At 50.6% G+C, this 12,500-nt stretch overlaps 1 protein-coding gene and 1 non-coding gene across 6 annotated transcripts in view; both read left to right on the forward strand.

Moving 5' to 3' along the window:
• adam15 (ADAM metallopeptidase domain 15) overlaps positions 1–12,500 on the forward strand; it is a 107,556-nt gene that overhangs the window by 62,695 nt on the left and 32,361 nt on the right. For all 5 annotated transcript variants that reach the window (XM_078204976.1, XM_078204980.1, XM_078204981.1 and 2 more), the window contains exons 13-14: positions 12–104; positions 9,884–10,079. In XM_078204976.1, the coding sequence (XP_078061102.1) occupies positions 12–104; positions 9,884–10,079 (289 nt within the window). The remainder of the gene's footprint in view (positions 1–11; positions 105–9,883; positions 10,080–12,500) is intronic.
• Positions 5,906–6,101, forward strand: LOC144486964 (U2 spliceosomal RNA). The gene has a single exon (XR_013496357.1). It is a non-coding gene; the product is annotated as a U2 spliceosomal RNA (small nuclear RNA).

Consider the following 12,500-nt stretch of genomic DNA (forward strand, 5'->3'; position numbering starts at 1 on the left):
TCCCGTGTCAGGAGTGTGACGACCCCTGTTGCAATGCCACCAGTTGCAAGCTGGTCCTGGGGGCAGAATGTTCCTCGGAAGGTGCCTGCTGCGCCAACTGCAAGGTACGAGTCCGTCATTCCGCGCGGATGCGGGCTCGATTCTGGGCCTTGCGTCTGGTGGGGGTTGGGGGGAACGGGGGGGGCACATCCACAGAGTTGACAGGAGGGCCGCAGTCAAGGGTACATGCTAAATTGCCCCTTAGTGTCCAAAGATGTGAGGGTTAGGTGGATTGGCCATGCTAAATTGCCCCTTAGTGTCCAAAGATGTGCAGGTTAGGTGGATTGGCCGTGCTAAATTGCCCCTTTGTGTCCAAAGATGTGCAGGTTAGGTGGATTGGCCGTGCTAAATTGTCCCTTAGTGTCCAAAGATGTGCAGGTTAGGTGGATTGGCCATGCTAAATTGCCCCTTAGTGTCCAAAGATGTGCAGGTTAGGTGGATTGGCCATGCTAAATTGCCCCTTAGTGTCCAAAGATGTGCAGGTTAGGTGGATTGGCCATGCTAAATTGCCCCTTAGAGTCATACATAGAAACACAGAAGCTAGAAGCAGGAAGAGGCCATTCGGCCCTTCCAGCCTGCTCCGCCATTCATTACGATCATGGCTGATCATCGAATCCAATATCCAGATCCCCCCCCATGTCCCTCCATCCCTTTAGCCCCAAGAGCTATATCTAATTCCTTCTTGAAATCACACAACATTTTGGCCTCAGCTACTTTCTGTGGGAGTGAATTCCACACATTCACCACCCTCTGGGTGAAGAAATTTCTCCTCACCTCAGTCCTAAAAGGTTTACCCCTTATCCTCAAACTCTGACCCCCTAGTTCTGGACTCCCCCCACCATCGGGAACATTCTTTCTGAATCTACCCTGTTAGAATTTTATAAGTTTCTATGAGATCCCCTCTCACTCTTCTAAACCCCAGTGAATATAATCCTAACCGACTCAGTCTCTCCTCGTATGACAGACCCGCCATCCCAGGAATCACAAGACCGTAAGACATAGGAGCAGAATGAGGCCACTCGGCCCATCGAGTCTGCTCCGCCATTCAATCATGGCTGATATTTTTCTCATCCCCATTCTCCTGCCTTTTCCCCATAACCCCTGATCCCCTTATTAATCAAGAACCTATCTATCTCTGTCTTAAAGACACTCAATGACCCGGCCTCCACAGCCTTCTGCGGCAAAGAGTTCCACAGATTCACCACTCTCTGGCTGAAGAAATTCCTCCTCATCTCTATTTTAAAGGATCGTCCCTTTAGCCTGAGGCTGTGTTCCCTCTGGTTCTAGTTTTTCCCACTAGTGGAAACATCCTCTCCACGTCCACTCTATCCAGGCCTCGCAGTATCCTGTAAGTTTCAATAAGATCCCCCCTCATCCTTCTAAACTCCAACGAGTACAGACCCAGAGTCCTCAACCGTTCCTCATACGACAAGCTCTTCATTCCAGGGATCATTCTTGTGAACCTCCTCTGGACCCTTTCCAAGGCCCGGCACATCCTTCCTTAGATACGGGGCCCAAAACTGCTCCCAATACTCCAACTAGGGTCTGACCAGAGCCTAATACAGCCTCAGAAGTACATCCCTGCTCCTGTATTCTAGCCCTCTCGACATGAATGCTAACCTTGCATTTGCCTTCCTAACTGCCGACTGAACCTGCACGTTAACCTTAAGAGAATCGTGAATAATGACTCCCAAGTCCCTTTGTGCTTCTGATTTCCAAAGCCTTTCCCATTTAGAAAATAGTCTATGCCTCCATTCCTACTTCCAAAGTGCAGAACCTCACACTCCATCGACCTGATAAACCTTTGCTGCGCTCCCTCTGTAGCAGGATGTGTCCCAAGTTGCGTGGGTTAGGGGAGAATTAGAGGGGTAAATACATGGGGTTACCGGGTTGGAGCCGGGGTAAGATGCTCTGTTGGGGAGACGGGGCAGACTCAATGGGCCGAATGGCCTCCTCCTGCACTTTCGGGATTCTATGATCTAATCCATCATTTGACCACTCTGTATCTTGAGCAAGCTGGGCAATGTGGGGTTAATTTTAGACTGGGGTAAACACAGTAAGAAGTCTCACAACACCAGGTTAAAGTCCAACAGGTTTATTTGGTAGCACAAGCTACTAGCTTTCAGAGCACTGCTCCTTCATCAGTTGAGTGGGAGTTGTGTTCACAAACAGGGCATATAAAGACACAAACTCAATTTATAAAATAATGGTTGGAATGCGAGTCTTTACAGGTCATCAAGTCTTAAAGGTACAGACAATGTGAGTGGAGAGAGGGTTAAGCACAGGTTAAAGAGATGTCTCAAGCCAGGACAGTTAGTGAGATTTTGCAAGCCCAGGCAAGTCGTGGGGGTTACAGATAGTGTGACATGAACCCAAGATCCCGGTTGAGGCCGTCCTCATGTGTCCGGAACTTGGCTATCAGTCTCTGCTCAGCGACTCTGCGCTGTGTGTCGTGAAGGCCGCCTTGGAGAACGCTCACCCGAAGATCAGAGGCCGAATGCCCGTGACCGCTGAAGTGTTCCCCAACAGGAAGAGAACAGTCTTGCCTGGTGATTGTCGAGCGGTGTTCATTCACCTTCACCAGCCTTCACGACACACAGCGCAGAATCGCTGAGCAGAAACTGATAGCCAAGTTCCGCACACACGAGGACGGCCTCAACCGGGATCTTGGGTTCATGTCACACTATCTGTAACCCCCACGACTTGCCTGGGCTTGCAAAATCTCACGAACTGTCCTGTCTGGAGACAATACGCATCTCTTTAACCTGTGCTTAACCCTCTCTCCACTCACATTGTCTGTACCTTTAAGACTTGATTACCTGTAAAGATTCACATTCCAACCATTATTTTGTAAATTGAGTTTGTGTCTTTATATGCCCTGTCGGGTCCGGATGGGATGTAACCCAGGTTACTGTGGGAGGCGAGGGAAGAGATTGCAGAGCCTCTGGTGATGATCTTTGCGTCGTCGATGGAGACGGGAGAGGTTCTGGAGGATTGGAGGATTGCGGATGTGGTTCCTATTTTCAAGAAGGGGAATAGGGATAGCCCAGGTAATTACCGACCGGTGAGTCTAACCTCAGTGGTTGGCAAGCTGATGGAGAAGATCCTGAGGGACAGGATATATGAGCATTTAGAGAGGTTTAGTATGCTCAAGAATACTCAGCATGGCTTTGTCAAGGGCAGGTCGTGCCTTACGAGCCTGGTGGAGTTCTTCGAAAATGTGACTAAACACATTGACGAAGGGAAGGCGGTAGATGTGGTTTATATGGATTCGAGCAAGGCGTTCGATAAGGTCCCCCATGCAAGGCTTCTAGAAAAAGTGAGAGGGCATGGGATCCAAGGGGCTACTGCCCGGTGGATCAAGAACTGGCTTGCCCAAAGGAAGTCATGATGTGGAGATGCCGGCGTTGGACTGGGGTAAACACAGTAAGAAGTTTAACAACACCAGGTTAAAGTCCAACAGGTTTATTTGGTAGCAAAAGCCACACAAGCTTTCGGAGCTGCAAGCCCCTTCTTCAGGTGAGTGGGAATTCTGTTCACAAACAGAGCATATAAAGACACAAACTCAATTTACATGAATAATGGTTGGAATGCGAATACTTACAACTAATCAAGTCTTTAAGAAACAAAACAACATGAGTGGAGAGAGCATCAAGACAGGCTAAAAAGATGTGTATTGTCTCCAGACAAGACAGCCAGTGAAACAATACACATCTTTTTAGCCTGTCTTGATGCTCTCTCCACTCATGTTGTTTTGTTTCTTAAAGACTGGATTAGTTGTAAGTATTCACATTCCAACCATTATTCATGTAAATTGAGTTTATGTCTTTATATGCTCTGTTTGTGAACAGAATTCCCATTCACCTGAAGAAGGGGCTTAGAGCTCCGAAAGCTTGTGTGGCTTTTGCTACCAAATAAACCTGTTGGACTTTAACCTGGTGTTGTTAAACTTCTTACTGTGTTTGCCCAAAGGAGGCAGAGAGTGGGTATAGATGGGTCTTTTTCTAAATGGAGGTCGGTCACCAGTGGTGTGCCCCAGGGATCTGTTCTGGGACCCTTGCTGTTTGTCATTTTTATAAATGACCTGGATGAGGAAGTGGAGGGATGGGTTGGTAAGTTTGCCGACGACACGAAGGTTGGTGGGGTTGTGGATAGTCTGGAGGGATGTCAGAAGTTACAGAGGGACATAGATAGGATGCAAGACTGGGTGGAGAAGTGGCAGATGGACTTCAACCCAGATAAATGCGTGGTGGTCCATTTTGGTAGGACAAATGGAATGAAGGAGTACAATATAAAGGGAAAGACTCTTAGTACTGTAGAGGATCAGAAGGACCTTGGGGTCCGGGTCCATAGGACTTTAAAATCGGCCCCGCAGGTGGAGGAGGTGGTTAAGAAGGCGTATGGTGTGCTGGCCTTTATCAATTGAGGGATTGAGTTTAGGAGTCCGGGGATAATGATGCCGCTATATAAGACCCTCGTCAGACCCCACTTGGAGTACTGTGCTCAGTTCTGGTCGCCTCACTATAGGAAGGATGTGGAAAAGATTGAAAGGGTGCAGAGGAGATTTACAAGGATGTTGCCTGGATTGAGTGGCATGCCTTATGAGGCTGAGGGAGCTCGGTCTTTTCTCCTTGGAGAGACGAAGGATGAGAGGAGACCTAATAGAGGTGTATAAGATGTTGAGAGGCATAGATCGGGTGGACTCTCAGAGAGGCTTTTTCCCAGGGTGGAAATGTCTGCTACGAGAGGACACAGGTTTAAGGTGCTGGGGGGTAGGTACAGGGGAGATGTTAGGGGTAAGTCTTTCACACAGAGGGTGGTGGGCGAGTGGAATTGGCTGCCGTCAGTGGTGGTGGAGGCGAACTCAATAGGGTCTTTTAAGAGACTCCTGGATGAGTACATGGAGCGTAATAGGATGGAGGGTTATAGGTAGGTCTAGAAGGTAGGGATGTGTTCAGCACAACTTGTGGGCCGAAGGGCCTCTTTGTGCTGTAGTTTTTCTATGTTTCTATGTTTGTGAACAGAATTCCCACTCACCTGATGAAGGAGCAGCGCTCAGAAAGCTTGTGGTTTTTGCTACCAAATAAACCTGTTGGACTTTAACCTGGTGTTGTGAGATTAATTTATACCAGTTGTTTTTCATTCCACTACTTAGCGGAACAGGAGGGGGTCCATTCAGCCCCCCAAACCTGTTGCCCCCCCCGCTATTGGATCAGGACTAACACTCACCCTAATGCAAGAGGGACCCAGAGGTTCAGGTGCATAGCTCCGTCACAGGTAGACAGGATGGTGAAGGAGGTGAACTGTGTACAGTTTTGGTCTCCTTACTTGAGAAAGGATATACTGGCACTGGAGGGGGTGCAGAGGAGATTCACTCGGTTGATTCCGGAGTTGAGAGGGTTGGCTTATGAGGAGAGACTGAGTAGACTGGGGCTATACTCATTGGAATTCAGAAGAATGAGGGGAGATCTTATGGAAACATATAAGATTATGAAGTGAATAGATAAGATAAGAAATAGGAGCAGGAGTAGGCCATCTGGCCCTTCGAGCCTGCCCCGCCATTCAACAAGACCATGGCTGATCTGAAGCGAATCAGTTCCACTTACCCGCCTGCTCCCCATATCCCCTAATTCCCTTATCGATCAGAAATCTATCTACCCGTGATTTAAACATATTCAACGAGGAAGCCTCCACCACTTCAATGGGCAGAGAATTCCAGAGATTCACTACCCTCTGAGAGAAGAAGTTCCCCCTCAACTCTGTTCTGAACCGACCCCCCCTTATTTTGAGGCTGTGCCCTCTAGTTCTGGTTTCCCTTCTAAGTGGAAAGAATCTCTCCACCTCTACCCTATCCAGCCCCTTCATTATCGCTTCTCGGCCTTTTGGCTAAGATCAAGTGTAGTATGGAGAGGATGCTGCACTTGGTTGAGGTCATTGGGTTACATTGAATCTTCATATGTTTCATATGAAGCAATTTTTTAAAGCGGCATCTCGGCCTTTTGGCTAAGATGCAAATGAGCCCAAGTCTTGGAGGAGGAACCTCCCCCTTCTCCAATCAGCTTGGCTCATGTAGATCGGGCCCAGGACCGGGTGGTTTGGTCGCTCACCCTGTCTTGTCAGCCTGGATCTGAAATGTCCCAACTTGTTGAGACTCTGAATTGGATTTGATTTGATTGAATTGGAAAAGTATATAAAAAAAAAATGTCTCTATAAGATCACCCCTCATCCTTCTAAACTCCCAACGAGTACAGACCCAATCTGTTTAATCTCTCCTCATAAGCCACACCCCTCATCTCCGGTATCAACCTGGTGAACCTTCTCTGCACTCCCTCCAAGGCCAATATATCCTTCTGCAAATAAGGGGACCAAAACTGCACACAGTATTCCAGCTGCGGCCTCACCAGTGCCTTGTACAGTCGCAGCAAGATAGAAGTAGGGAGGTTGTTTCCACTGGCGGGTGAAACTGGAACTAGGGGGCATGGCCTCACAATAAGGGGGAGCAGATTTAGGACTGAGTTGAGGAGGAACTTCTTCACACAAAAGGGTTGTGAATCTGTGGAATTCCCTGCCCAGTTGAGGCTACCTCACTGAATGTTTTTAAGGCAAGGATAGATAGATTTTGGAACAGTGAAGGAATTAAGGTGAGCGGGCGGGTAAGTGGAGCTGAGTCCATGAAAAGATCAGCCATGATCTTATTGAATGGCGGAGCAGGGGCCAGATGGCCTACTCCTGCTCCTAGTTCTTATGTTCTTATGTTAAGGCTTTGGGCACAGTTGCCTCCCTCGGTCAGTGCATTGAGAACAGGAGTTGGGACGTTAGTTACAACGGCACAAGACATTGATGCAGCCACATTTGAAGCACTGTGGACAATTCTGGTCGCCCTGCCATAGGAAGGATGTTATTAACCTGGAAAGGGGGGGGAGAAAAGATTCACAGGGATGTTAACCGGGGCGGCACGGTAGCACAGTGGTTAGCACTGCTGCTTCACAGCTCCAGGGTCCCGGGTTCGATTCCCGGGCTCGGGTCACTGTCTGTGTGGAGTCTGCACATTCTCCTCGTGTCTGCGTGGGTTTCCTCCGGGTGCTCCGGTTTCCTCCCACAGTCCCAAAGATGTGCGGGTTAGGTTGATTGGCCAGGTTAAAATAAATTGCCCCTTAGAGTCCTGAGATGCGTAGGTTAGAGGGATTAGCGGGTAAAATATGGGGGGGTAGGGCCTGGGTGGGATTGTGGTCGGTGCAGACTCGATGGGCCGAATGGCCTCCTTCTGCACTGTAGGGTTTCTATGATTTCTTCTATGATTTCTAATAGGACCGGAAGGTTTGAATTCTAAGAAGAGGCTGGATAGGTGGGACTTTGTTCCCTGGAGCGTCGGAGGATGAGGGGGGTGCGACCATATAGAGGTCTATAAAATCATGAGGGGCACAGATGAAGTGAATAGACAAGGTCTTTTTCCCCAGGGTAGGAGGGGGGGGGGGGGGGAGTCCAAAACTAGAGGGCAGGGGTTGAAGGTGAGAGGGGAATGGGGACCCAAGGGGCAAATGTTTTACACAGAAGGTGGTACATATTTTAGATTTGATTTATTATTGTCACATGTATTGGGAGACAGTGAAAAGTATTGTTTCTTGCGCACTGTACAGACAAAGCATACCGTTCATAGAGTACATTGATTTGATTTATTATTGTCACATTTATTGGGATACGGTGAAAAGTATTGTTTCTTGCGCGCTACACAGACAAAGCATACCGTTCATAGAGTACATAGGGGAGAAGGAAAGGAGAGGGTGCAGAATGTAGTGTTACAGTCATAGCTAGGGTGTAGAGAAAGATCAACTTAATGCGAGGTAGGTCCATTCAAAAGTCTGACGGCAGCAGGGAAGAAGCTGTTCTTGAGTCGGTCGGTACGTGACCTCAGACTTTTGCATCTTTTTCCCGACGGAAGAAGGTGGAAGAGAGAATGTCCGGGGTACGTGGGGGGTCCTTGATTGTGCCGGCTGCTTTTCCTGAGGCAGCGGGAAGTGTAGACGGGGTGGATGGATGGGAGGCTGGTTTGCGTGATAGATTGGGCTACATTCACGACCCTTTGTAGTTTCTTGCGGTCTTGGGCAGAGCAGGAGCCTTAACAAGCTGTGATACAACCAGAAAGAATGCTTTCTATGGTGCATCTGTAAAAGTTGGTGAGAGTCGTAGCGGACATGCCAAATTTCCTTAGTCTTCTGAGAAAGTAGAGGCGTTGGTGGGACTTTCTTAACTATAGTGTCGGCATGGGGGGGACCAGGACAGGTTGTTGGTGATCTGGACACCTAAAAACTTGAAGTTCTGTGGAATGAGCTGCCAGAGGGTGTGGTAGAGGCGGCTACAATGACAACATTTAAAAGACATTTGGACAGGTACATGGATGGGGAAAGGTTTAGAGGGATACGAGCCAAACGCAGGCAAATGGGACTAGTTCAGTTTGGGGAAACCTGGTCGGCATGGAGGAGATAGGCCGAAGGGCCTGTTTCCATGCTGTATATTTCTGTGATTGGTCCATATGAAAAGGGGCTTAAGGCTCCGAAAGCTTGTGTAGCTTTTGCTACCAAATAAACCTGTTGGACTTTAACCTGGTGTTGTTAAACTTCTTACCATATGAAAATTGCCATTGCTTTGCTTCTGTAGCCCTCTGACCCAACTTGAGAGGGGACCCTTGGATAAAGATACTGGGTGGGGGGAGGGAGGAGCGTAACCATGGTAACTCAGAGGGGGTGGGGGTGAGCATGGTAACTGAGGGAGGACGTGGGGTAGTGCTGTTAGCTGAGGGAGGTCGGGTAATGCGAGGTGATGCATTTGGGTAGATCGAACCAGGGCAGGACTTACTCAGTTAATGGTCGGGCGTTGGGGGAGAGTTACAGAACAAAGAGATCTAGGGGTACAGGTTCATAGCTCCTTGAAAGTGGAGTCACAGGTGGACAGAGTGGTGAAGAAGGCATTCGGCATGCTTGGTTTCATCGGTCAGAACATTGAATACAGGAGTTGGGACGTCTTGTTGAAGTTGTACAAGACATTGGTAAGGCCACACTTGGAATACTGTGTACAGTTCTGGTCACCCTATTATAGAAAGGATATTATTAAACTAGAAAGAGTGCAGAAGAGATTTACGAGGATGCTACCGGGACTTGATGGTTTGAGTTATAAGGAGAGGCTGGATAGACTGGGACTTTTTTCTCTGGAGCGTAGGAGGCTGAGGGGTGATCTTATAGAGGTCTATAAAATAATGAGGGGTACAGATCAGCTGGATAGTCAATATCTTTTCCCAAAGGTAGGGGAGTCTAAAACTAGAGGGCATAGGTTTAAGGTGAGAGATACAAAAATGTCCAGAGGGGCAATTTTTTCACACAGAGGGTGGTGAGTGTCTGGAACGAGCTGCCAGAGGCAGTAGTAGAGGCGGGTACAATTTTGTCTTTTAAAAAACATTTAGACAGTTACATGGATACGATGGGTATAGAGGGATATGGGCCAAACGCGGGCAATTGGGACTAGCTTAGTGGTTTAAAAAAAGGGGCGGCATGGACAAGATGGGCCAAAGGGCCTGTTTCCATGCTGTAAACCTCTATGACCTCCATACCGTCCTCGAAAGGTGACGGCCCCAGACGGTGCAGCGCTCCCTCAGTCCCCAAATAGGGGGAGCATCGGCCGAGAATATAGGCTGGGGTTGCCTGACGGGGAAGGGATTCGAATCCAGAGATCGATTAAAGGCAAGACTGGTGGTAAAACTTTGACTTGCACCCTCTCCCACCCCGGGAAAGGGTCGAAGGTCAGAGGTCAAAAGAGGGTTTGCGTGACGCCATTATTTTGACCCCTCCCACAGCTGAAACGCGCAGCGACTCTCTGCCGCCCCCCTCTGGGAGACTGCGACTTGCCGGAATACTGCACCGGATCCTCCCCCTACTGTCCCCCAAATGTCTTCCTCAAGAATGGCCACAGCTGCGACGAAGCCAAGGCCTACTGCTATAACGGAGCCTGCCTCACTTACCAGCTGCAGTGTCAGGTTCTCTGGGGACCAGGTGCGTCCACGTTCAAATATCATTTCTATGATATCTCTGTAACCTCCTCCAGCCCCTGCCCTATCTCTATAACCTCCTCCAGCCCCTACACCCCCTCCCTATCTCTATAACCTCCTCCAGCCCCTACACCCCCTCCCTATCTCTGTAACCTCCTCCAGCCCCCTACACCCCCCCCTCCCTATCTCTGTAACCTCCTCCAGCCCCTACACCCCCTCCCTATCTCTGTAACCTCCTCCAGCCCCCTACACCCCCCCCTCCCTATCTCTGTAACCTCCTCCAGTCCCTACACCCCCTCCCTATCTCTGTAACCTCCTCCAGCCCCTACAACCCCTCCCCATCTCTGTAACCTCCTCCAGCCCCGACACCCCCCTCCCTATCTCTGTAACCTCCTCTAGCCCCCTACACCCTCTTCCTATCTCTGTCACATCCTCCAATCCCCTACAACCCCTCCCTATCTCTGTAACCTCCTCCAGCCCCTACACCCCCTCCCTATCTCTGTAACCTCCTCCAGCCCCTACACCCCCTACCTATCTCTGTAACCTCCTCCAGCCCCCTACACCCCCATCCCTATCTCTGTAACCTCCTCCAGCCCCTACACCCCCTCCCTATCTCTGTAACCTCCTCCAGCCCCCTACACCCCCCTCCCTATCTCTGTAACCTCCTCCAGCCCCTACACCCCCTCCCTATCTCTGTAACCTCCTCCAGCCCCCTACAGCCCCTCCCTATCTCTGTAACCTCCTCCAGCCCCCTACACCTCCTCCCTATCTCTGTAACCTCCTCCAGCCCCCTACAGCCCCTCCCTATCTCTGTAACCTCCTCCAGCCCCCTACACCCCCTCCCTATCTTTGTAACCTCCTCCAGCCCCCTACACCCCCCCTCCCTATCTCTGTAACCTCCTCCAGCCCCACACACCCTCCCTATCTCTGTAACCTCCTCCAGCCCCTACATCCCCTCCCTATCTCTGTAACCTCCTCCAGCCCCTACACGCCCCTCCCTATCTCTGTAAGCCCCACCAGCCCCTACACCCCCCTCCCTATCCCTGTAACCTCCTCCAGCCCCTACACCCCCTCCCTATCTCTGTAACCTCCTCCAGCCCCTACACCCCTTCACTATCTCTGTAACCTCCCTCAGCCCCCTACACTGCCTCCCTATCTCTGTAACCTCCTCCAGCCCCTACACCCCCTCCCTATCTCTGTAACCTCCTCCAGCCCCTACACCCCCTCCCTATCTCTGTAACCCCCTCCAGCCCCGACACCCCCTCCCTATCTCTGTAACCCCCTCCAGCCCCTGCACCCCCTCCCTATCTCTGTAACCCCCTCCAGCCCCGACACCCCCCTCCCTATCTCTGTAACCCCCTCCAGCCCCGACACCCCCTCCCTATCTCTGTAACCCCCTCCAGCCCCGACACCCCCTCCCTATCTCTGTAACCCCCTCCAGCCCCGACACCCCCTCCCTATCTCTCTCAGAACTGTTAAATAGACATCTTGTGTATTCACGTCTGTGGTTGATTTGGGGGGCGGGGGGGGTGATATACTGACCAGTAATGGACTGGGATATACTGACCAGTGAGGGAGTGGGTTATACTGACCAGTGAGGGAGTGGGCTATACTGACCAGTGAGGGAGTGGGATATACTGACCAGTGAGGGAGTGGGATGTACTGACCAGTGAGGGAGTGGGCTATACTGACCAGTGAGGGACTGGGATATACTGACCAGTGAGGGACTGGGATATACTGACCAGTGAGGGAGTGGGCTACACTGACTGGGTGAGGGAGTGGGTTATACTGACCAGTGAGGGAGTGGGCTACACTGACCAGTGAGGGAGTGGGCTACACTGACCAGTGAGGGAGTGGGCTGTACTGACCAGTGTGGGACTGGGATATACTGACCAGTGAGGGAGTGGGCTGTACTGACCGGTGAGGGAGTGGGTTATACTGACCAGTGAGGGAGTGGGCTACACTGACCAGTGAGGGAGTGGGCTACACTGACCAGTGAGGGAGTGGGCTACACTGACCGGTGAGGGAGTGGGATGTACTGACCGGTGAGGGAGTGGGATATACTGACCAGTGAGGGAGTGGGATATACTGACCGGTGAGGGAGTGGGATGTACTGACCAGTGAGGGAGTGGGATATACTGACTGGGTGAGGGAGTGGGCTATACTGACCGGTGAGGGAGTGGGATATACTGACCGGTGAGGGACTGGGATATACTGACCGGTGAGGGAGTGGGCTGTACTGACCAGTGAGGGACTGGGATATACTGACCAGTGAGGGACTGGGATATACTGACCAGTGAGGGAGTGGGATATACTGACTGGGTGAGGGAGTGGGCTATACTGACCGGTGAGGGAGTGGGATATACTGACCGGTGAGGGAGTGGGTTATACTGACTGGGTGAGGGAGTGGGCTACACTGACCAGT

Source organism: Mustelus asterias, unplaced genomic scaffold, assembly GCF_964213995.1.
Source record: "Mustelus asterias unplaced genomic scaffold, sMusAst1.hap1.1 HAP1_SCAFFOLD_538, whole genome shotgun sequence".
In the NCBI taxonomy this organism is placed as follows: Eukaryota; Metazoa; Chordata; class Chondrichthyes; order Carcharhiniformes; family Triakidae; genus Mustelus; species Mustelus asterias.